General features: G+C 38.7%; 3 protein-coding genes across 3 annotated transcripts; 1 reads left to right on the top strand and 2 right to left on the bottom strand.

The window, feature by feature from the left end:
• Window positions 1-9,544: 9,544 nt before the first annotated feature.
• otol1b (otolin 1b) lies at window positions 9,545-11,462 on the top strand. Its single transcript, XM_054605639.1, has 4 exons — window positions 9,545-9,947; window positions 10,049-10,138; window positions 10,406-10,477; window positions 10,564-11,462. Exons 1-4 carry the CDS (start codon window positions 9,545-9,547, stop codon window positions 11,460-11,462), a joined length of 1,464 nt encoding a protein of 487 aa, XP_054461614.1.
• Window positions 11,463-12,318: 856 nt separating this feature from the next.
• Window positions 12,319-15,417, bottom strand: LOC129091082 (uncharacterized). Its single transcript, XM_054598544.1, has 6 exons — window positions 15,350-15,417; window positions 15,213-15,248; window positions 14,658-14,948; window positions 13,817-14,089; window positions 13,031-13,306; window positions 12,319-12,897 (listed from the first exon to the last, which is right to left on the bottom strand). Exons 1-6 carry the CDS (start codon window positions 15,372-15,374, stop codon window positions 12,683-12,685), a joined length of 1,116 nt encoding a protein of 371 aa, XP_054454519.1. The 5' UTR covers window positions 15,375-15,417; the 3' UTR covers window positions 12,319-12,682.
• Window positions 15,418-16,394: 977 nt separating this feature from the next.
• On the bottom strand, window positions 16,395-25,018 carry rabgef1l (RAB guanine nucleotide exchange factor (GEF) 1, like). The gene is made up of 9 exons (XM_054596312.1): window positions 24,138-25,018; window positions 23,269-23,462; window positions 22,947-23,119; window positions 22,318-22,493; window positions 20,911-20,992; window positions 20,664-20,796; window positions 20,415-20,506; window positions 20,033-20,289; window positions 16,395-18,653 (listed from the first exon to the last, which is right to left on the bottom strand). Exons 2-9 carry the CDS (start codon window positions 23,439-23,441, stop codon window positions 18,222-18,224), a joined length of 1,518 nt encoding a protein of 505 aa, XP_054452287.1. The 5' UTR covers window positions 23,442-23,462; window positions 24,138-25,018; the 3' UTR covers window positions 16,395-18,221.
• Between the last annotated feature and the right edge of the window lie 1,636 nt (window positions 25,019-26,654).

Genomic DNA, 26,654 nt, shown 5'->3' with positions numbered 1-26,654 from the left:
TTGGTGTGTTCAGCACTGAGCGTGAGCAAATATTGATACAGCACACCTTTGCATTTTAGGCTTGGCTTTGTAAATTACATAGCTTTACTCAATCAACAGCCTCTGAACTCTTAACAGAACTGTTTGCTGTTTCCCTGAATGGACAAAAGCAAAAAACGTCTTCCTCACCTATAGTTGATCTATAAAGGTGAACCGGGGAGAGAATGAGTCGTAGTGTATCGTAGTTGTGACGAGCATTGCATTTATTTGTGTGCTTAAGTTCATCTTTGATTTTTTTGTGGTTTGTATCAAGGGCTAGCTGATTACAGTCCATTGTGATCCCCTTTATTTATTCTTCATTATATATTTATATACACTGGTAAATGCTTGGCTGGTTACAATGTCAATTACCACATTTTTCATGAATATTTATATCTGTGTTCTCTTGTGGCCATAAATAACACACAATTTGTTCTTTGTTTTTTTCCACCTTAAAGTGCTTTATACTGTTCCCAGTTTGTGTGATTTCATTTCAGTTTTAAGTAGTTGTATTAGGCCCAGGTAGCCTATTTCCTGTACCGTGTTTGAAGAGCTCTATGAGAGGCTTTTTTCACAGTTCACCTTAATTAATGTTTCATTTATACATGATAGCAACACATCACTGCAATGTTCAGAAAATAAAGACATCTGAAGATACTTGGACAGCTATTGTCTTTCTCATCCTAGTTGGTTTTTGATATAAATGTCTGTGAATTCACTCAGTATATTCGTCTGTTATGTCTTCAGTCAAGCAGAGCAGTAACTCTGAAATGTTGGAACAAGCACAACAGAGGCTTATGGGTCGCACATTCCCGACACAATTGACTGTACCACATGAAGTGATCTCACACAATAAGAGGCAGAGCCACCAAACTAGTTCTTTCTAGACAGTGCAGGGATGAATAGCCAGGGGCTTTGCTTTCCCTTCTGCAGACACAAGGCAACCTACCTATTTCAACAAAGCTCTGTTTACCTGAAGCCTCCCATAACACAGACACAATTTAAATGTCAAATTGATAAGCATGATAAACAAAATCTGCTTTAAAGTCTGTCTGGTAGAATAATGTGAATTAAATGTTGCTGGAAATTGAATATTATCAAAGTGGATGGTGGATAAGGGAGCAGTTTAGGGCCTCGCCAGGTAATATGTTTATGCCTTGTAACCAGACACCTCCATCTTTGTTTTTTTTCCAGTAGCTGCAACAACCTCAGCCTGAACCTCCTCACCTAAGCTCACCTCAAAATACTGCTGAAGCCCTCAGTCTCCATCCGTTCCTCTCATCGCTTCTTTTCCTTTCACTTTATTTTCTCTTCACTAATTTGACTTTTTCTCCTCTCATTTCCTTCCCTTAACCCCTTAGTTCCACTCCTTTTCTCTCCATTCTTCTTAGTTGTTTCCTCTCCTCCCATTTCCTTTCCTTTGCTGAACTTTCCCTTACTTTACTCTCCTCTCCACGCTACTACTTTCCTTTCTATTTGTCTTGTTTGCTTTCCTCTCCTCTACTCCCTCTTTCTTTCTTTTCTCTTCCTCTATTTGTCCTTTCCTTCACCTCACATCCTCTACGCTCACATGATAAAATCCAGGTGCTGTTTTCTCAAGCCATCCTACATCGTGCAAGTGTGCCTCTGTCTTTAAAGAACTGTCTTCTGTTTACACTTCACGTGTTGATTTGTATCCCATGAAGAAGGAGGCCAGAGGTTATCACCATAAAGACAAGGTGTAAACAAAGCTATCTGCAGACTCAAATGCTCTCAGAACACTCAGAGGGTCGGTGTATTGTTTCTGTTGTGTTAATACATAGCCAGCGACTGTTTCTCCCAAATAAAACTGTCAACGCAACCAGGTCGCAGTTTACAAGGAAACCCGAGAAAGAGTTGACATATTAGTATTTTAATAAATATTAATACATATTAATACATTCGATAACTTCTCCTCAAAAATGACAGAGAGAGAGAGAGAGAGAGAGAGAGAGAGAAAGAGAGAGTCCTGCAACTGAACAACCTTTCACCATACGTGCTATTGTTCAGCTCTACCTACAGGTGTGGTACCATTATAGTGTTTCCATGGTAATAACCTAAGATTAACGTTTAGCCACAATCTTTGACTGACATGGATAACAATGGACACGTTTGGACTCTCCACACACAGCATTACAGCTTGTACATGATCTTTGAATTAACTTTGAATTAACTTTCTAAGAGTTTGCCCTAAAATTGTTTATTTTAAAGACATCATATAAGTTTTATTTGACAACAACTCTGACCAACAAATCTCTCGAGTTAACTGTACAGCTTTGTGATGATTGGGCAGTTTAGGTAGAGTCACTGGTGTAAAAATCTATAACAATAAATTAAAAATAAAAAAAATAAAAAGGACGACACAATACCCTGCTATTATAATGTATTATAGTGTCTTTTAACAGGCTTGTTTTGAGGGATCATTGTTTGCACTGTCGGGTGTGTCTGTGTCTTGCTAAGTTTAACACACTTTTTTAACCACATTACTTCCTTGTATTGATAAAAGTTAATTTCCAAAAAGTCCCACTCATACTAAGTAGACTGTTTTATGGATGTATAAATTAATTCCATTACTTTGTTTACAAGAAGCTTCTGTACTTGTACGTTGTTCATCTTTAATAGTTCATATACAGAGAAAAACAGAGGCTTTGAACAAACTGTGCAAATAATAATCACATATTAGATTAGACCCAAGTAGTAACATTATTTGTGAATATATTAATATCCAAAACAGAGATCAGGTACAGATCCCATTATCAATATGGTTTGAGGATAAATGGATATATTGTTTAATGCTGGACTGCATGTCAGCACCAGATTTATTTCTAGACTGATCTTGGTGCAATCAGACAGGGTTGGTGCTGTGGTATTTAGAATGATTGTTCAATTATAGCCATTCTTTGTTGATCAAAGATGGAGGAGGAATTCACCTCATGACACAGTGTCCCGCTCCACAGTATATCTGAGTTAAACCACAGCTGGATCCAAACCCTGACATGGTCAATGGACTTTCACTCCAAATGAAAACATGTTATGTTAAGTTTGGTTAGAGTAAAAGTTAGACAGAATTGCTGTGCTCCTTAATAAAGACCTACTTGTGTGAACAACATTTCACCACCAGCTGGATATTGCAAATTATAAAGGTTTTAGTAAGGGCTAATATTAGCTGATACATGTTTATATTTTTGTACATGCAGGATCATTGTGGTTAAACCTAAAACCCAAGTCTGCCACCAAGTGGTCAAGTGGAGAAATCATATTTTTCACAATGGTATCATTCTTTGCACAAGTTAAATTATCACAAGTCTGTGAATCTAGTTCAGTAAGGCCTCTAGTACTAGTAACTCTTTAAGTTAAGACTATCTGGTTCACATTGTGGTTCTTTATTCAGAGAATGGTGCTGTATAATTATGGAAAAGAAGAACATTTCCATCAATGTGTGCAAGCTCCTGTGAAGGGATGATTGACAAGGTACCAATTATTTTAACGTGAAACACTCAAGAGATTGAGACAGAGTTTTGTTTTTTCATATCACTAAATCTCAAACCTGTTGGGATCTTTAAAGGGTCATGGAGTCTGTTAGGTAAACTACACCTAGAGAACTGTGCTAAAAAATCAGCTAAAGACTGAAGTTGTGGTGCCGAAGGCAAGATTGCTGTTTATTTAAAAAGTCCAACACATGTCCAACACATGTCATGGCCCTCCTGTGTGGAGGGCTATGACATGTGTTGGACTTGTTCCTCTATGGGTTCTCCTTCTATACCATGACCCCTTTTTCAACAAACTATACTTTGATTTTTTTTTATGGCCTTTTATTAACCATACTATACTATGACCTTTTGGACAAACTTCATATCATTACTTTTTTATGACTTTTTTTCGACATATTATACTATGACTTTTTTTGTGACTTTTGTGACTTTTCAAGAGGATCTGGGTTCAATCCCACTGATCGGCCCTTCTGTGTGGAGAATGACCTCCGTGTTGGAGTTGTTCCTGTATGGGTTCTCTGGCTTCTTCCCCTTGTCTGAAGAATAGTTTTTTAGACATGCTCTACTATGAATGTTTATACATTTTTTCGACATACTATACTGTAACTTTTTTTTGCCTACTATCCCGTGTTTTTTTGACATACTATACAATGACCTTTCGGACATACTATATCATTACTTTTTTTTGACTTACGATACTATGACTCTGGACATTCTATACTATAATTATTTTAGGAATTTTTCTTTTCAACATCATTCATGTTTCCCACGGTCAACACCCCACATCATCCAATAATCCAATCACAGCCCTGAAACAAACCGCGCAGTTTGAAAACTCACCTCCACCAAAACCTATTAGTGTTTGTGTCTCTGAGCCACCAGAGTGTTTGAAGTTAGTGAACAAGAGAAACGCCAGCTTAACCGTCTGCGAAAGATTGCGTTATATAGTACGCATCGTCGTAGTCGACTTGAAGGAATCTAAGGTACTGTGACTTTTAAAAATAAATACTGTACCATCACTTTCTGTGGCAATACAAAACCATGAATTTCTTCGACATACTATACTATGAGTATTTTCGACATACTACACCAAGAAGTTTTTTCGACGTAGTATACTATGACTTTGTTCTGACCTTTTCCACTATCTCCAATATAACTATTTTGTTACTTTTTCGAAATACTATCCCAGGACTATTTTCAACATACTATACTATGACTTTTTAATTTACTTTTTTTGGACTTACTATACTAAAAAATGTTTTTTCAACACACTTGACAATAACTTTTTTTGACATACAATACTATGACTTGAAAATCAGCTTTTTGAAGATATCCTACTATGACTTTCTCTTACTTTTTTTGGCATATTATATACTGTGAATTATTTTAATATTCTATACTATGATTATTTTATAAAGTGTTTTTAGACTTTTAAGGCTATGAACTTTTGTGAATTCATTTTTTATGACATACTATACTATTACATTTTTTGAAATAACTCACTTTGACTTCTTTTTGACTTTTTTATAATTACTATACTACGACTTGTTTCGACATACTATACTATTACTTTTTTGTGACTTTTTTTGGTCATACTATACTATGATTTCTTTTGACATAATATACTATGACTTATATAAAACTTTTTCCGACAAACTATGATATTACTTTTTTATGAAGCTTTTTTTCAAGTCATAGTACAGTTTGTCGAAATAAGTCACAGTTTGTTTTTTAACATACTGTGATATGACTTCTTTTTTACCTTTTTAGACAGACTATACTATGACTTTTAGAAAAATACTATACTATCAGTTTCTGCTACATACTAAACCATGACTTTTTTCATCCCTATACTATGACTTTTTTATGACTTTATTTCTTCAGGCTTTACTATGACTTTTTACAGCATACTAAACCATGAATTTCTTAGCTATACGATACTACGAGTATTTCCTGATAGTGAACCCAGAAGTTTTTTTGACAAAGTATACTAATACTTTTTTGTGACTTTTTTCCAAATATTATACTGGGACTATTTTCAACATACATATACTTTTTACTTTTTTTGAAATACTAGGCAATGTTTGATATAGTGTATTATGACTTTTTTACATGACATACTGTACAGTCAAAATTTACAATATATTATACTATGACCATTTTCGATATACTACACCATGACGTTTTTTCAACATTCTACAGTATACTGTGGCTTTTTTCATGTAATTTTACTGGGATGTTGTTTTGACTGTAACATTTTACAACATACTATAACTGGACTTTTTGATTACTTATATTGAGATACCATACTAAGTATTTTTCTGACTTTTTTCAACATAAAATACTATGACTTTTCCAACATACTATACTATGACTTTTTACAAAGCAGAATTTTTTTTGATATACTATACTATTACTTCTTTATGACTCTTTTTTGTCATACTATATTTTGACTTCTTTCCAAAATACTATATTACTTTTAATACATTATAATATGACTTCTTACTTATAGTATCAACTTTTTTGCAAAATGTTTTGCATACTGTAATTCCCTCATTCCAAATAGTTTGTTAGACACATTTACTTAAATGCTTTTTGCCAACATACTACCACTTCCGTCAACATACTATACTATGATTTTTTTGGACTTTTTAAAAATACTATACAATGATTTTTTTCAACATACTATACTATTACTTTTTTTTCTCGACTAACAATATTTATTCTAAATAGCGTACTATGACCAATTTATGACTTACTACAGTAGGGCCTTTAAAAAACTTTTTCAACATATTATACTTTCACTTTTTTTGTCATACTATACTGTGATTGTTTTCGATATACTATACTATGACTTTTTTTGTGACTTTTTTCGACATACTATACAATTCATTTCATATGACTTTTTTCAGCATTCTATACTAGTACTTTTTTCAACATTATATAAAAGGGGGGCAGCATGGTGGTGTAGTGGTTAGAACTTTTCTCCATAGGTAGCAGGAGGCCATTCTGTGTGGAAATTGCCACAAAAGTCCTCAAACAGTCAATGTATATTATGTCATAAAATATTTAAAAAGTCATACAATTGTCATAGTATCTCCTAAATTTGTAATAAAAAAAGTCATAGCATAGTAGGTGACAAAAAGTTTAAAAAGTCATAGTACAATACAATATTACAAAATGTCATAGTATAGTATGTCTCAAAAAAGTCATAGTATAGTATGGCATAAATAAGTTATTAAAAGGTCACAGTATCATATTGCACAGAAATGTAATAAAAACGTCATATTATAGTATGTCATAAAAAATATCATAGGATAGTATGTCATAAAAAATCTTATTATAGCTTGTCATATAAATGTCACAAAAATAATGGATGTATTGTTTAGCAAAAAAACTCATAATAAGTTTTTCTTTTTTATGAAAATCAATTAATTCAAAAGCCATAATTTAGTATTTTAGAAAAATGTCCAAATAAACTAAGCTATAACTCAATCAAAAATGAATTATAAACAAAAAACATAATACGGTTCTCCATCAATGAAAAAACCCAGCCCTAAAGTTCAATTCAAAAGCACATTAGAAACCAATCCCTAACACCAGAGAGGCTCGTTGCGGAAAGTGTGGCAGGAGAAAGTGTTTTTGTACTCTGACTGAATACATTAGAGTTGTCTTCACTGCCAGCAGATCTCCTGCCAAAGTCATTAGCTGCTAATTCTGCAGGATCTAGATTTTCTTTGATAAGATCCCAACAAGAAAAGAACAAAAAACTGTCTATGGCCTTGTTAGTACTGGAATAATCTGGAGTGACTGGTTGCTGTGTTGGTTACTAAACAAGTCTCTATCTTTTTGTCTCACTCTCACACTCTCTATACACATACACTGCAGCTTAAGGATCTCATGAATAGGGTTAATGTAAGGCAATACACCTCCAACCATCCGAGTCATCTACGGCTCTCTCTCTGCTCGGCTGCATCTGTTGAGTAAATTAACTCTTACTTATCCCTTACTCTATAGTGTGTGTGGATGTAGGCTGAGGACAGGGCTGATGCCAGTGTTAAATAAACGGACAGGAGAGCGGCGCCTGGGTCCTCTGTGACCAGCTGGGCACTGTAAGCTGACCGCTGCTGTTGTGTGTGGTCTGAATGGAGCTGAGAGACGACGGGGTCGAGGTCGGGCAAGGAGAACCCCAGAGGAACCCCTCTCTCAGGACTCAGCTGCATATCTTACACTCCCTTAGTTTGTCTTTTATGTAGGGGCAAGTCAGGGACACTTCACCTGAGCTGCTGGGAAGGAAGTAGAAAAAGAGCGTGTAAATTGAGGTGAGATGGTAAAGAAAAGTGTACGTGAGAAGATAAAAAAATGGTTTAAATAAACACAATCATCTCCTATTTAGTAGCCCCCATCCCACCATTACCCCTCTCTGTTTCCCACATTTCATTTCCCTTCTTCCTGCTCACTCATAGCTGGTCATAGATCCCTCTGAGCATGTGAGGTCTTTGACAACTGAGGCATGTCCACTTCTCAAACACTCATTCACTGGCCCGTCGAGAGTTTCGAGTAGACAGCTACCAGAAAATCACTTTTCTACAAAAACCTGATGCTATCGTATTACACCCAAATAATGAATCATTGTCCAGCAACACAGTTTGAATCATAGTTAGCAAATATAGCTGCCAGCAGTCTCGGGGCTCGTGCAGAAAGTCGGTCACAGTGATCAGGCAAGCGTTGCAACTGCACTGATTTTGAAGTAGATAAGTTGGTTCCTTTGACACACAGCTCAGGTTGAGCAACTGTTGAGTGATCAGATTATCAGTGCTCTTAAGGCTAAAGCTTTCTTCTGGATTTTTACCAAGTACCAGTACATTGTAAATACTGAGCTCCCTGTGTTGCCCGCCAGTTTCTAGTAGTAAGACATTTTAAATTAATTTCTGCAGATATTGCAATCTTGGTTTTCTGTCAAACATCAACTTGCACCTTCATGCAGAATACACACTAAACTTACGCTTGAAAAAAGGCTGTTGTAGGGCCCTGGCCCTTTGTCACAGAACCCTCTTTGCTTGGCTTTGTCCCAGCATAAGAGCCTGGGTAGTAGGTTGGATGTTGGAGGAATGCCTCTCATATCGGATGACCCATTGCCCCACGGCCTTTGCTCCTCGCCTAGCTCGCAGCAAGGGAGTGCTCCTGGCGGCGTGCTGTATCCCATGTCACAAAAGCACCTTTCTACACAACAGGGGTACAGAGAATGGGCCACAGCACAGTGGTTCTCCTTGGGTCGGCTCCAGCCCGCCAGTTGGATTTCAGACCTCCCCCTGTGATTCCAGCAAACACCATCATTGGTGGGTATGTTCTTTCGCCAAAGCCTCGCTGAGACATCAGAAAGACCTGGAGCACCTGGGGCTGCCTCCAAGCCATCGCTAGAGAGGATAAATGACCTTACCACTTATGCATTACTGGGTGAGTCTTATCAGTTCTGCTAAATTTCAAATTTTGCACAGAAAGTTGAATCTCAGCATGATTGGTTACCTATTGAAATTATTGATTTATGTGTAAAGAATGGCATATCTAGGATAAGGAGCTTACTGACCTTGATGACAATTATGAAGATGCAGGTTTCCATTTCAGTTAAACATTGTAACAGTTGAATTTACTGATAAATAAACCATAAAATCAGCTTTGAACAGTCAAACTGCAGACTTACAGAGTCACAATGGCACATGACTAAGAAACAAAGTAGCTCCAACCTGAAATTGTAAGTGTAGTTAACATACTAGTGAAAATAGAGAAACAGAGAAAAAGAATCATAATAGTAGGAACAATATTGAGAATCATAGTAGATGAGAGGAGAGATGGCTTGATGCAGTGCTGAGTGTTTCGCAACAGTGAACTGCTAATCAGCATATGCTATATTTGTAACCTCTTGTCTTTAAACCTAAAGTGGATTGACAATGAAATGAGAGCAAACGAACAGAAGGAAAGAGCCTATGAACTCATCTGTTCGCAGATCCCAGTCAACCATGAGGATTATCTCCTGTCAGTCAACCCTTGTGGCTGTAGTTGTGGTTACACTGGCTGTGGTGTCCTGCGCTGAAGCTAAGACTACACAGAAGCCGAAGTACCAGTACACCAAGAAGCCCGTCCCTCAGATCACCGTGCACAGCCCTGTGACCACCAGCATGCCCAAGAATCTCAAGACAGTGTCGAGTTCAAATCCTGTGAAGCCCCATCCGCTGCCCGCCACAGAGAAGAACACCTATCCAAATAACGATTATCCACAGCGCTACCCGGAGGGCACCGAGCCCCCTGGTGCCGGTCCTGAGAATTACACTCTCGATTACAACGAGTGCTACTTTAACTTCTGTGAGTGCTGTCCACCTGAGAGAGGCCCCAGGGGGCCAAAGGGAGACAGAGGCCTGGGAGGTAAAATACTCACTGATAAAGTGCAAAACAGATTTTTTTTTACTTTTTATTATTCTATTTCGCTTTCAGCATTTTGAACTTTGCCTTTGTTTGCTTCCAAGGGCCACCAGGTGATAGAGGCCTTACAGGAGCAGCTGGTTTACCTGGCCAAACGGGAGTCAGTGGTCCTATGGGGTTAAGAGGAGACAGGGGTTAGTATAAAATGTTTAAATACACATTTTAAAATGCTCATTACAAACAAAGTACAACTATATTATCATGTATTGTAAGATTGCAGAATGCAGCTGTGTTTTATCATATATCACAAGGACATTATGTAACAATGGGCCCCTGGGCACAACACATACTGTAAAAGCGCCCATCAAAAGAAAGTGATTCAGTACACTTTTGTTTGTATTAGTTAAAACATCTATGCATGTTGCTTATGTTGGATATTGTTCATTGAATCCATCTTTTAGGTGAGAAAGGTGAGAAAGGAAGCAGTGGGACAGGCGGGCCCCAAGGAGTCCCTGGGAAACCAGGACAAAAAGGTGCAAACTTCTCCTGATGAGTGTTTAATTGTTTTTGATTGTCTCCAGACTTGGATAGTTCTGACACAGTTTCCCTTACCTTTCAGGTGATTCTGGTTCAAAAGGTGAAAAAGGTGAAATAGGGTTGCAAGGTGTCAAAGGTGATGGTGGTGTGAAGGGGGAACCTGGCCAGAATGGGACTGCTGGTGAGAAAGGAGAACCGGGAAAAGATGGGCCAGTTGGACCTCCAGGAGTGGCTGTTGAGTTAGGTCCTAAAGGAGACAAGGGAGATAAGGGGGATTGTGGCACTTTTGTGGAGAGAGGACAGAAAGGTGAGCGAGGGGATACTGGATCTCCTGGCATTCCAGGAGGGATGGGCATTCCAGGAATAAACGGCAAGCATGGTTCCCCAGGTCCTGTGGGTGTCCGTGGGGATCAGGGACCTCCAGGACCACAAGGAGAACCAGGGCCTAGAGGACCCGAGGGACCACAAGGAGTAAGAGGGATGTTTGGGCCAAAAGGGGACAGAGGTTTCCCTGGGAAGAGAGGTGATCGGGGCATTCGTGGATTGAAAGGATCAAAGGGATCAGAGTATACCCAGAAACGCTCAGCCTTCAGCGTAGGTATCTCTCCAAGAAAGTCCTTCCCTCCCTCTGGCTTCCCGATCCGCTTCGACAAAGTCTTCTACAACGAAGAGAACCACTTCAATGTCACTTCCAACAGCTTCACATGCGTCCACGCCGGGGTTTACGTCTTCTCCTTCCACATCACTGTACGCAATCAGCCTCTCCGCGCCACGCTGGTGGTGAACGGGTCACGGCGGGTAAGGACGCGGGACTCTCTGTACGGTCAAGACATCGACCAGGCGTCCACTCTGGTGGTGCTGCAGCTGGTGGTGGGTGATCAGGTGTGGATGGAAACGCTCAGAGACTGGAATGGTGCATATGCCAGCAATGAGGATGACAGCATCTTCTCTGGGTTCCTGCTTTACTCAAACACAGTCTGATCCTCTATAGGACACATCTTCTACGGGACTGTTCAATCTTGATCCCTGAAAAGGGACAAATACTAGTGGTGCTACACTACATTTATTACTTAAGAACTGCTCAAAAATGTACTGGACACAAGTATTTAAATGTAAGGACTGGCAATATCAAGATCATGTTTATTGTATTATTATCTCATGAGTTCCTTATTATATTACCTGTTACCATCTGAATAAAAAGAAAAGTCTTGTTTACCGCTGGTATATTTATTTACAACGTTTTCATCTCCACAACCCTAGTCAGGTATATGAACATGCATCACAACACAGATACAGGGTAAATAATCCCATCCACAAGAATGAGGTCAATTGAGGCATTTTAAAAAAACACACAAATTGCTACCAAGGTATCCATTAGGAGAAGAAAATATCAGAAGAAAATTACAAAGATACAATGATGTGACTAAAATGAAATGACTTAAATGATAAAACTCCATAGTCTATATACTCATTAATAAATATACCAACAATAGTAAGCGTGACAGTACAGGAGTTTTATATATATATTGTAAATTGTGTTATTGATAGTCTTTCTGCAGTTTTGCCCTCAATTAAACATGTCACACCCTTACAAAGAAGTTCTTTCACTACTTGAATCTTATTTTTACCTGTCGTCCATTTCTTTGCTTACTGCTGTCGTTGTCACACTCCGACTTCTGCTTCCTGTTAATCAACACTTTCACTGATGGCCTCAGCCATCTATCAAATTGCAAAAAACTGTGACCTCCAAATGTATTATAATTCTTATTGTCAATAGACTGTCCATGTTAATATACCAATAATTCTAATATGTAAGCAGTATTGCTGTACAAAAGGGTTGTAAAAAGAAGTAGTCCATGCTGTGGAATGCTTTATTCAATTCAACCAACATAGCATATTTTCCCCCCAACAGTACTGATCCTTTTAGTTTTGTACAGATGAGATCATAAAGCTGACACTTGGTAATATGTTAAATAAATATTACACAATGAATCATATGAAAAGCCTGCACTGAGAGCACAATGCCTTATATGTGGCAGTTGCTTATCATTTCTGTGATTTAGGATGATTAATTTCTGCAATGGTCTGTAATTTATGATAACTTGTCACCATAGGACTGTTACTGAAGAGTCCTGAGGATTGTCACCTTATTCTCCAGAGATGTCACCTGATTCCATAGATATATTGAAAGGAGCCTGAGTTTAATTAGGAGACTGGACTGTAGATAGCAAAGGGCTTGTTTCTGCTGACTGTGAAGGCTTCTGGGTAGGATATGAGGATATGATGCTCATACTAGTTGGCTGAAAGACAGTAGGCTCAGCAGCAGGAGACAGCAAGAGGTATGGGGATGAGATTGATGGGGCTAAAGGTGATCGATATCTGGGACGAGGAGCTTGAGGAATCATTGCCTGTGGTCCTATTGGGTCAGAGACACATTAACCTCAGAAGTTGCGCAACTGCTGCACAATGATTCAAAGATTTAACAACTCAGGAAAAGGATAATCGTTTAAACTTGGTCGAGAAGACAACAGGTAACATTTACTAAGTACCTATTACTTGTCCAAACGATTTGTGTTCACTCCACCTGGTGATATCTAACCCAGGCACCTTTGCCTTGCAGCTGTACTGGCCTGGAGACCGTGGGATCAGAACATGGTTCACAGATGTTGCTGTTCCCAGTCGGTTGTCATTCTTGTAGAAATAGAAGTGTACTGGGGGGGCAGGAGCACGGGCGTTGTATTGGATGTGGCAAATTAGCCTCAGCTTATTCACTGGAATCAGGTTATTGTCTGCAACAATCTCCAAAACTGGCTGCGACAGAACCTCTAAGATAGAGCCACAAAGAAAAAAAAAGAATACTGAAACAATTAAATACGGTGCCAAATCCTACTTATATGAATAATTACAAATTTTGGATTATTATTCACTTTCTTGCCGAGAGTTATATGAGAAGATTGATGCCACTCTGTACATCAATCTGTACAAAATATCTGTATAAAAACATAAATTTGTGGATTTTCAGGTGGTAGCATCTCCTGGCCGGGAGCAGTGGATTTCCTCCATTTTACATATTAAGAAAAACAAAACAGAGATTAAAAAATGTTAATTATTAATCTTTGGAGTAGCAGGCAGATTTTGTTATTTTGTAACAGAGCAAGGCTAGCTGTTTCCCCCTTATGCTAAGCTAAGCTAAGCTGTAGCTATATATTGAACAAAAAGATATGAGAGTGCCATAGATCATCTTATCTACTCTTTGCAAGAAAGTAAATAAGAATTATTTTAGCATGTGCAACTAAAAGAAAACTCAGTGTATGCAACCCGGTATATAAACTTACCTGAAACCAGAACTGATGTGTCAACTGACACTATAGAGTGTGTACGCCTGGCTACGTCCCAGGAAGCCCTACAAGAATACATTCCTTGGTCCTCGAGCCTCAAGTTGGTCAGGTAGATATGTGGGTTGAGGCCATTTTGTCTCATAACTTCAATGCCATCTTTGTACAGAATCACCTCGTGAAGTTGGGGTGTGCCTCGGATGCGACATGTGACCTTCAAGGTGTCTCCAACCAGGCTGGAATGAGGTTGGACTTTCAGGATAGCCCATCCTCCTGAACAAAGATTACAGAGGAGGAAGTTACATTGAACATATCTAGCATAGCATACCATAGCTGTTATAACATAACATAACATAGCATAACATAACATAACATAACATAACATAACATAACATAACATAACATAATATAGCATAGCATAGCATAGCATAAAATAACATAACATAACATAACATAACATAACATAACATAACATAACATAACATAATATAGCATAGCATAGCATAGCATTGCACAGCAGAACACATCATAGCCTAGCCTAGCCTAGCATAGCATAGCATAACAAAACATAACATGTTATTTGGACTTGTATTAATATTCACAGTAATAAAACCGGCAAATGGCAGCGTGTTGGAAAAAGTGACAAAAACATGCAAATAAGTCATGTTTTCTGAAAACAAACACACAATTGGGGCACAATACAATACTTGGAATAAGTTTAGGGAAGCAAGAGTTCAGTGGTTCCCAATTTCCAGTGCAGAAGTAGAAAAAGAGAAGAAAGGGCATGACATGTGAGTCTATGAGATTTCTCTTGAAATGATACTTAAAAACAAGATCTTACCATCCACATTGATTTCCAAAGGTAAACTTTGGAGGGTGTGTATGTTTCCTACTGCTGTATCCCTCACTCCCTGGCAGTAAAATTTCCCACTCTCTTGAACCCTGGTTTTCCACAGAATGAGGTGCTTCCCATTCTGGGGGAGCTGTTCAGATTCCCTGAACCACAAGTAATCCCACGAGGAGTTGTGGACATCAGGAACGCTGCATTTCAGCCGCACACTCTCTCCAGAGAAGATCCTTGAATCCCCTGACACAAACTCCACTACAGCTCTCAGCGAGGTCCCAGGGAGAACTATAAAAACAAACACATGTGGGTTTGCTTTGAGGATTTTCCCAAAACAATCTAAATCCTCTCTATACCTGTACTATTGGGATTATAAATGTTAATGTTCAATTTATTATATTAAAATCACATAATGTCATCTGCTCATCTGAAATAGCAGCTGGCGTATTGATTCAATTGATACAGTATAGAGTATGGTTACAAATGCTAACACTTTGTTATGCAAAGTTGTCCCATATCTGGAACTTAAAGATAAGAAAAGTTGGTACATACCTGTAGGTACTATGAGCTGTGGCAGTGTGGAAAGAACTGAAAAGGAAAATAAACCTGTATTAGAAAAAAATGATAACAATATTCTAAAGACAATGTTTAATTTGTGAGGTAATGAGAATGAATTGAAGAAAACTCACCAAGGAGGGAAATTATCATGTCCATTTTGACAGCTTGGAAGAAACAGACTGAGGGAGATTCTTTTATATTTCTGATGGGAAGGGAAGTGAGAATGTTTTTTTTATAAACTTTGACTCATCACTTTTTTTCTCACATAAGCTTATTTTTCATTTTGAACTGAAAAGTTAATGGAAATTATGACAACTCTATTTTCTTAGTTTCCTTGAGTTCATCCAAGATTTATGGGAAGTGAAAGTAACACTCCTTGTTTTTCGTGTTTTAACCTGTATTTTAAATGTTTATACGCCCATTGAGAATTAAATATTCTAAGAATAATGAAACAAAACACAATATATATAGTGGCATTAAGCTTAAATAAATGGTTATTTTAAATCATTTTCCAATGAGGTGGGACCATTGAATAAACTCAATTATTTTTTGAAAATTCTACTTTTTTGGTCTCTCTTGTTTTGGTGCATCTTTTGTAATTTTTTAACATTAATACTTACAGGTATACATAATTTCAAATCCATATTTAGTCTTTTTAGTACAAAATTCTGTCTTTATTTTTCATCAGACTGCTAGATGAATAGTAACACAGAGAGAAATAAAGACTAAGACTGTCACTTTGGAGGAAACCACTTGATTTGTCTCACTATACGACTATATCAGACTCTAACTAAGGTACTGTAATACATTTGCATAAAGCTTTTGAATGTCCTTTTTTTAAGTCTTCGTTGAATTTATTCATTTTCAGTGGTTCCTAGGGTCAGTTTCCTACCTCAATTTTCATTATATTGACTTTTATTATTTACTATACAGCAAATCTGAAATGACTTAATAAATTCATAAAAACTGTTAGTTTGCAAAAGCCTATTGACCGATTCCAAATTGTAAAAATGTGAGCAAACACTGGGGAAAAAGGTTTTGTTATATTGTTATATTTTGTTGAACTTTTACAATTACTATCCTATTTTTCGACCATGATACAGAACTGTCATGTGAAAATTGAATGTAAACATGCATGATTAACAGGGATTGCACACTCACAAACGTGTATTTTAAGTTTTTATTCATCATCAGCATCACATACCCATAAAGGCATATAAACCAATATTGCCCCAATAACTTACATATAAATAAAATACAGTATTGAGTTACTTTCTCCCATGTGATATAATAACAAACCTATAAGGTTACAAAGATTATGTTTTAAAATCTTCATATACCTCATAAATGGCTTCTGCATACAGTGCAATATTAAGTTATTCAAGCCATTGTTTAAGTTTGCATTAAAAGTCTTTACTCAAATTAAAATTGGACAGCTACTGCACTTTAACTTTACGTGCTGCGAATAAGAAGAAAAGAAGAGATTCAAATCTAGCAACATCTTGCAAGTCTTAGCGCATGAGAAAAGGAAAACAAAAAACTCTCCCAAACATTCCTTCCTGCCAAATACAAAGATACAGTTTGACAACACTGCTTTCACCAATTATCCTTTCAACTGAATATAGCCATTACTCCATTAAATGTCCTTCTGAAATAAGAGCTTTAAATCAAACAGAAGAAAAGTGCTTTAAAATAAATTAAATTGGTTATATATGTTAGTAAAGCAACCAGCCTTAGCAGTGACAGAGCAAAACCGCCAAACAGATTACATAAAAACTTTTTTCTTCTGATGGGACATGCTTAGGACACCCTCGAGAACCTAAATGAATAGATGAAAATGTTACTATTCGATCATTAGAATTCATGTAACAAGTCTTCTAGCAATGTATTTTTTGAACAAGAGTACTACTGTAAATATTACAGGATTATTGCATCCAAAAGAATCGATAACTGCCACTCTATAGAAAAATAAAATCACTTCTGTACATCCAGATTATGACTGGAGTGGGAGGTCTGGCATGAAAACGTGACCAATATCCATACACACCACAGGGAGGACTTAATGATTTACCAACATTAACAGAACATGCACGCACACACACGCACGCACACACACACACACACACACACACACACACACACACACACACACACACACACACACACACACACACACACACACACACACACACACACACACACACACACACACACACACACACACACACACACACACACACACACACACACACACACACACACACACACACACGATAGTTCTCTGCTGGACAGGGAAATGCACAGTAAACACAGAACAAACCACGAGCATGAGCTAGAGGAATATTTTAGAGAGGAAGTTATTTTTTGGCATTTTTCAGATTTCTTCATTTCCTTTAACAAAACCTATTTCACTGAAAATGGACTGTAAAGACATTAGATGTTACTTGGAGAGTGAGGTTCTACGTGTTAATTTGAGCACCCACTTTTGAATTTGCACCTGGAGACATTGCTACGTTATAACAAAAACTGTGTGAAAAGCTGCGAATAATGACAGAAATATAATGAAATAGCACATCCAACCATTTAACCCGTCTGCATAAATGTAACTACAATAACAAGGATAAAGAAGTATTGAGGTACTGGTGATGCGATTGTGGGAGACCAACAGATGTGTTCGGGAAGAACTTGGAGTGAAGTCAGTCTGCTCCTTCACATTAAGCTTCATATTTACCGTACAGGTATGAGTGGTTATTGATCTTTGCATCCAGCTCTCTGCTAGAAAGCAAATAAGTGTACTTTCCAAAATGCCAAACTATTCCTTTAATGCAATAGTTTGGTGTCTAATCAGTGTAATTTCAGGGCCTCAAGGACCATGGATGGATGGAATAGAAATGGCCAGAGTTAAAATGTGATCCAAATCAGATGGCAGCTGTGTGTGCATACAAACAGTTTAATAGCAGGGAAGAGGGGGAGGGTGGAGTAAAGCCTCTAGAGCTCTGTACATCAACCAGCAAACACTTGCGGTTGCAGAGGTGGGGGCAGGTGCTCATTCTCAACGTTATCAGAGTCGATTGCTGATGATGCTGCAGACGTTGTCCCACTAGCTGTGGCTGCAGACGGGTTTTGCGTCTCTGGTGGAAAGCTCTCCAGAACGCTCTGCACCTTCTGCTCCACCTCGTCCGTCCAGTCTATGAGGTCGCTCTCCAGCTGGCGAGCCTTCTCCATGACCTGGTCCTGCCTTTCTCCGAGCCCTGCCAGCAGGTCCAGCCGTTTGTCGACCTGACTGAGAGTCGAGCTGCCTGGGGAGCAGGAAGAAGCTCCGGTGGACTGTGGCCATTGGGGGGATGCCTGGCCGGACATGTAGAGCTCAAACTCCTCAGAGCTTAGGTTCAGAGACTGACCGTCCAGCTTCTCAATGAAGGCCACTGCACAGCACTGGGGAAAAGGGATGTTGAGGGTTTTTAATAGAAAATATCAACAATGGTGACATCAGTTTGTGCCATCATATTCACCTATATTACATTATTGGAGAGTTAAAACCTCTCAACCAATCAGATTTAAAACTTAGACATTTTAATGTGAAAAGGATTGGTGAATATGTCCAATTTACACTTACAAAAATATGATACTAAAAGAACAGAAATTTATGCTGTAATCAGGGTTCCCACTCTTTTCATTTTCCAGTACTTTTCTCCAATGAGCCAAACACTAATATGTTCCCATCTGTGGTCTGATTTAAAAGACGTGTAGTCTTGGCTAAAACTTCTACTGAATCATCTCTTACATGATTAGAAACTATGACAATTCGACCATAGATTAATATAATAATAAAACTACCACAGTTACCAGCTATTTTAAGGATAATGAAACCTGCATTAGTCTGAGTTTCGGCCACTAGTTCCCTGCGTGTGCGACCATGTGGCGCGTCGCCAGGGTAAGGGTGTGGGCATTAAGCGATTTTGACATAATGGAAGTTTCATAACATCACAGTTTCCCAGAATAGAGGATTGTTCCGAATTTGCCAATCACGCAATACGTGTATGAGTCAGCTTGTTTTGTGTGTAAGAGTCGTGCCCATCACCCGATGGGAGCATTTTGGATAACTAGCTAATGTACGGTTTGTAGTTGACTTTTTATTTCTAACCTTTTTTTTTTTTCAACTTCGCTACCAGAGTGAACAAGAGCACAGTGAAGCAAGAGGTTTTCAAAATAAAGCCACAAGTCATGTTATGTTACACAAAATGTTAACATGTCTTGCAGCTACATTGCATCATTGTCTATTGAGACTGCTGTTTGACTTGTAACTCAGCTGCTTCTAACATGAATTTCTATATGACCTGACATCTGGTTTATCTTATTTAAACTCACGTGCCAGTTTAAAGGTACACCTAGCTAAAACTGATGGAGTCTTATAGAACAGTCCTGCTTTAAATTCTACTTTCATGGAGTGCATAAGCTGCGGGACTAATAAAGGATTATCTTATCTTATCTTATAATGTTCTGTTTTTGTTAAAACTATTTGAGAGGTGTTGATTCAACTTTATGTTATTTTGGGACTATTTAGTTTGTGGTGTTGTTGAATTGTATTGAATTATACAGAAAGGTGTTTCTGCTATTTAGACTACACTCATTGAAATAAATGGGATGGACCAAAAAAAATCGAAACACTCATCAGTATTACACCACACAGTTAAACAGCACCACAACTTCTTTAAAAATGTTGAAACATGGAGAGACACACACACCTACATACACACCTACACACACCTACACACACACACACACAAAAATGCAAGCATGTACTCATGCCTCACCAGATTAGTGAAGTAGTAACCATCCTCTCCAGTCATTAGTCTGCTGGGGTTGCTGAAGCGGGTGATGTACTGGATGTTGGACTGCAGTCGCGGTGGGTTTGCTTTCAGCACAATGTAGATGAGTGTCGGGAGGAAGTCATCTGCAGATGCAGCCTCTTTTTTGCTGATTTTGATGGCGTTGAAGATGTGCTTGCTGCAACGAGTGATGCACGCCAGCTTCTCCTTGGGCACACGCTTTGAATCCATTTCAATTACATCTAAAATGATGCAGAGATTTGTATAAAATATAAAATAGTTTTATCTGAAAATCTTACTGGATCTCTACTGCCAAGATAACAAGGTTATATCCTACCATAGCTTTCTGAAAAATAATGAGACTTACCTGTGATGGCTTTGACTACACTGTCTGACGCCTCAGCGATCTCCTCATCTACAGGAACACACAGCATCTCAATGGTGACCCAATGCAAGGCTCTGTAAAGGAACACAATGACCATTACAATGTAAGTAACTCTCAGCTGAAGTTATTGTACCTGCAATTGTGTTTTCTTGTGCTTAGACGGAAAGCAGAGATATTCATGATTATTTGAGTAGCGAATTTTAGCATTATTACAACTTTTGTTTCGCTAACCTGATTCTCTTCTGAATGGCCAGGTCTTTCTTCTCATCGTCTGTGGTCTCAGGACAGAACACTTCCTTGTAGAGACGAGTCATCATGTACCTTTCTACTTCATCCATAACGCTCTCTACATGTTCTGAGGAACCTAGGAACAGAAGCACAAAGATCAAAGGTACACAGAGAAAAGACTTTATAAACTGTATAATGTTTGTGATATTCACTGCTCATATTCTTCTTAAGAGTAAGAGTTAAGCAGTACCTTTGAACTGGGTGTGGAGGCGGTCTGAGAGATTCTGGTAGAAGTCCTGCACACACTCTGACAGCTCATCAGCACCCATGTCCTGAACAAGAAAAGGAAATAAACAATTCAAAGCAGATTCAATTTAATTTCAGTTTACAAATACACTTATGGTACAGAGACATACCATAGTCAAGCCCAAATATGAGAGTGATATTAAGCATCATTTTGATAATGTTATCTGTTTAAATGTGGCAATAACTTGATCATTTCAAATGTATAACAAACTCTTGTCTAAAAACTGCTGCAATGACTCAGGGAGAATAATCCCCCATTACATTTTTACAAAAACTTGTTTTCTCTTGAGACAACAATGTGCGACAGTCAGCATCTTACTTCGAACAAATGTTTAAGATGACAATGTCGTGCAAAAACAATAAAATTAGCATTTGAGTTGGAGTAATAATTAAAGCTCATTTCATTCAGTGATTGAGACTTTGAAACAGAAAAGTGTTTACTAATAAATCAGGACAGGTGGTAATAAACACTATTAGGTGGGAAAGTACACACACGGTGCAATCGCAATGACTTGAAAACATTATTGGTAACAGTGCTGTATGAATTTGAGATAAAACACAATCTTAAAACAAACCCCAAAATGTATTTAAGCATGAATAATTTGTTAACAGGTTGTCTAATCAAATGGTTCCAACAAGCTCAATTCACCCAGAAAAAAAACATGATGAGTAATCGCATCCAGTTTAAGACTCTGGTGCTAGCCTACAGGGCAGTGAAAGGAACAGCTCCTTCCTATCTCCAGGCCATGGTCAAGCCCTACACCCCCGCCCGACCACTTCGCTCTGCTGCCTCGGGGCGATTGGTTGCCCCGTCGCTCAGAGGTCCCTGCGGCCGATCCACCCGGTCACAGCTTTTTTCTGTCCTGGCCCCTCAGTGGTGGAATGAACTCCCCACTGACGTCAGGACAGCAGAGTCGCTGCCCATCTTTAGGCGCAGGCTGAAAACTCACCTCTTCATGAAGTACTACCCTGAGCCTTCCTCGTAGCACTTATTGCACTCGTATTAGTTGCTGCACTTACTGTATTCGTATCAGTTCGCTGCACTTATTGAATTTGTATTTGTTTACTGCACTTATCCTATTCGTAGTAGTTTGTAGCACTTACTATATTCGGATTAGTCTGTTGCACTTATTGTTTTCGTAGTAATCTGCCTCTGCACTATACTTTTGCTCTGGCTTATGCTTTAAGATGCTTGTTTAAGAAAGGAGATGCACTTATGACTTCTGGTGACTAGTAGTTCTCTTGAATACCTATGTTGAATACACTTCCTGTAAGTCGCTTTGGATAAAAGCGTCTGCTAAATGACTGTAATGTAATGTAATGTAATGTAATGTAATCCAATTAAGCTCACCCGCTTATAGACCATGCTCTCAGTGAAGGCCCGGCACTGTTTGAAGATCTCCCTGCCAGACTTCAGGGGCTTGAGAAAATCAATGAACTCTCTCGTTGCATGGTCACTGTCCACCGAGGAATGACGGCTTGCAGAGGAGCTGGGGCTTGGGCTGGACTGAGCTTCAAAAGGAGTAGCTGGGGGAAGACATTTGATGTTACTTTAATCAAAGCTGCAAACACTTAAAGCATTTTCTCCTTATATCCCTTGCAACATGTGGTAGTTGCAACACTTGTTGCACTCTAATAGCTTATTTCAACCAGACCTGTGTAGGTTATCAAACTACAAATTTAGGTTGGACCGAAAACACAAACAGCTAAAATGTTAGCAAATTGAGTCTGCTTTTGTATTTTGTATTTTCCAGGTTAACAGGTGATTAGAACCCGTTCCTCAAAAGACAGAAAAAGAGTTTGGGCAAACAGGCCTACAATCGGCAGGACAATTATAACCTTGTCTACCACTTGACAAAGATAAAGTTATCTTCCAACGCAAGAACAGCAATCAGAACTTTAGTCTTTTATCAATCAATTAATTTTGGATTGATAAATGACTTGCATCTCTTGCAGTTAAGTATGTGCAATAATATGTACCTTTTTTTGATGGTGTTTTTGTGGAGGGAGTAAAAAACTTTGTGACTGTGTGGACTTTGCTGGACTTTTCCTTAGTTTTTCTTTCCTCAAACTTGTTGAAGGGTGTGATGGTAGACTGTGATGGGGCCTTCTGATGTCTGCTTGCATAGGCTTCCTCTTCCTCTTTCTGCAGCCTGGGGAGGGAGGGGGGGACAGTACAAATGTGATAGTTGCCAGATGGACAGAATGAAACAAGAGCTAGCCAACAAAATGAAAAGGAACACAAACATGGTGTTTCCCTGTTATTGATGATTGTACACCAGACAAAGAGAGACTGACAAACCTCTCAGCAAGTGCCCAGTCCTCTTGAATCTGTTTTTGCTTTTCTCGCTGATTTTCCTCTCGCCAGCACTTAGAGCACAGGCCCAGCATGCCAGTGTTGCCATAAAAACCACATCCTTTTTTGCAAAGCAGCTCTGATTGGTCCAGATGGATCCCACGCCGCTGGCTCGTCATCCTTCACCAAAATATGGAAGCCTGTTCGTGGAACCAGAAAACATGAAACTTTTATCAATCACAACAGAGAGAGCATTCAGAAATGAATTGACCAAAACAGTGCTTTGTGAACGAGACAAGTCCGGCTGCACATTAATCCATTAGTTTTGCCATTCAAGATTGAAGAACAGCTTTCTGCAGCACTGACTGAGTTTAAATCCCAATCACACGTCGTTTAAAGGAGCCAGCTACTTTGGCTTAGTGCAACAGTAATGTATTGTAGCATTGTAAAAAACAACAACGTCTTACGACTTAATTAAGTCCCTGGTAGTCCTAACTAGATTCGTTTTTAGGAAGCAATACATCTGTTGAAAAAGACTGTCTCCGTCTTTGACCTATTTACTTGTTAGCATTAGCTAATAGCTAGCGTCTCTCTCTCAGTAATCACCGACCTGACAGCAGAGCATCCTCTCAAAGACAGCTTCGTCTCTGACTGACATAGCATTATACAACCGTATTGTTGGTGAAGTTTGTCACAGTTTGATCGCACAGCAGAGTTGACTCAAAACCCCGACATCAACGAGCTAATTTCACAGCTAGCTAGCAGTGTCAACCCAGGCTAATCACAGAGCTAATCTAGCTAGCTGAACCAGCTGAACTAACGCTATGTCATTGGAGATGCTGTAGGTTAGATGCGTGAATTTTGTGTCAACATACACTCTCATTCGCAATGTCAAAAGGGTGTCGAGTAACGTTATCGTCGCTCCAGCTCCAGTCCACTGTTGGTGGATGTTTACATTAGCCAAGCACCTAGCTTTGTCCCACAGCCATTTTGTCTGTCAGCTGTTTCTTCTTCTTTAGTTTTATTCCATGTAGCCCATGTTACAAATCCGGCCAACCTATGAATTATCGCCCCCTAGCGTTGACGTCAACACATGGCAGCAGCCCACGATATGAGCTGAGAGGTCTGTTTTGGAATTTAATTTGTCATGGTAATATACACAGTGGGAGGAATGTAAACTTCTAGTACACTACATCTCAGAGGTAGATATTGTGCCACTAGTCCACATTTATTTGACAGCTTTGATTACTTTTCAAATGACAGTTTTTCATACCCTTCCTGTCCAGTGTAAACCATGTAGGACTATCTCCAGATGTAATGATTTTGAATGTGTGTGATAAACTGAAGGAGGTAGTGTCAGGGAACATTTGAATGAGTGCTTTTACATTTGATGCTTTAATTCAATCTTGCCGATAATACTTACGTACTTTGTCTTAAGTGAGATTTTGAATGCAGTACTTTTACATTTGGTTGAGTATTTTCACACTATTTGCTCTTTTATTTAGGTAAACGGTAGGAATACGTCTTCCTTTTTTCCTATCCACAATTGTCATTTCACATATCCACAACAACATTATTCCTATAGGAAAAATGGCGTCACTCTGCCATCATGTGTATTGGGCTTAAATTTTAGATGTCCTTAATTTCATTTTAGATATCTAAAATGAACATTGTGGATATCTGCAATAGATTTGTTACCAGGAAAAACTCTTATTTCAGATATCTACAGTCCATTTATTACTAGTCTTAATTTTAATTTCAGATAGTAGAAAAATGTAATAATAGATATCCACAATTGGAATTATAACAATTAAAACAGTGTGATTCTGAAATGAGAGTTTAAAACGGATACAATTTATCTTTACATTTTGACAAGTACAATCAAAGAATTAGATATCTTAAAATGAAATACCTACTTGTAATGTTAATATGGTGGATACAATTAAAGTTCTGTAAATTTTTTTTTCATAATGATCCCTGTTACTAAAGATCCTAACGTAGTGAATGTGTTGGTAATGTGTCAAGAATATGTCTTATTCATCTTTACTTTCTCTTGAATAACCTAAATTTGAGACGTAACATTTTCACAGTTCTTTCCTCCAGATAAGGAGCTTGCCAAGGTGAGGGGTACTTTTGTGGATAAGTTGACCAAAGAACTGATAAAACAGCTCATGGGTGACCTTTGAGACGAAGGTGTCTTCAATGATGGCCAGAAAGACTCAGTACTTTAGGAGAACAGTAGCCAAGCATACAAGGCATGCAGTCCAATTGACACAGCGAAGAAGAAAGGAGACAAAGCCAGTAGGAAGATGAACGCCCACCTTCAAAGCAGAGATCCTAAACTTTACTCTGAATCTGTCCTCTGGTCCACCTGTTTATGTGATCTGGCATTCAATAATAAACTGGACTGGACACACAACACTGACGCCCTCTACAGGAAAGGACAGAGCAGGCTGTTCTTCCTGAGGAGGCTGAGGTCGTTCAGTGTGTGCAATAAACTGCTCAAGGCATTCTACCAGTCTGTGGTAGCCAGCGCCCTCTTCTTCGCTGTGGTGTGCTGGGGTGGTGGCATCAGGACTGGAGATGCCAACAAACTCAACAAGCTGGTGAGGAAAGCCAGCTCTGTGGTGGGCCTGGAGCTGGACAGTCTGGAGTCAGTGGGTGAGAGGAGGATGAAGGCCAAACTCAGAGCCATCCTGGACAATCCCTCTCACCCTCTCCATGAGGAACTGTGGCAGCTGGGCAGCTCATTCAGCCATCGGCTGATTCTACCAAAGAGCAGGACGGATGGCTTCAGACGCTCATTTGTGCCCACTGCCATCAGACTGTATAACAACAGCGGAGACCACAGTCTGTCATCATGCTGACCAGCCCCCTCCCCCTCACAATAACACTGTAAATGTCTACTCCCCCCACTTTCCCCTGCAGTGGACTCATGTGGAATATTGCACACTGCACAAATAGCACACACGTAAACATACTGTACATTTCTGTTTTTATTTTTATTTTTAATTTATTTTTATTGTAAGTTTTATTTATTACCTTAATCTGCTTCTCTGTCCTTGAGCTGCTGCAACACCCGAATTTCCCCCATGGGGATCAATGAAGGAATATATCTATTGTGTGTCAAACTAAGGTTGTACCATGACGCTGTCAGGTTCAATTGTATGTGGTAGAGAAATAGAGAAGGAGAATGTGCCTGAGGAAGGCAGAACTTTATCCTATTTTTGTTTAAAGAATATGTCTGGCATTATAGTTTTCTTACAGTCCACAAATCCCATGAATTGATCAAAACCAACAATGCAGTCTATCTCGCAGTACTTTCTGTTTCTACTGAAGGTATGAATCGTGAAAAAAGATGGCTCAAACGCATATACTTTAATTTAAAGAAA

This window comes from Anoplopoma fimbria, chromosome 1, assembly GCF_027596085.1.
Source record: "Anoplopoma fimbria isolate UVic2021 breed Golden Eagle Sablefish chromosome 1, Afim_UVic_2022, whole genome shotgun sequence".
Taxonomy (NCBI): domain Eukaryota; kingdom Metazoa; phylum Chordata; class Actinopteri; order Perciformes; family Anoplopomatidae; genus Anoplopoma; species Anoplopoma fimbria.
Note: the sequence above shows the minus strand (reverse complement) of the source record. Positions and strands in the feature narration are given on the sequence as shown.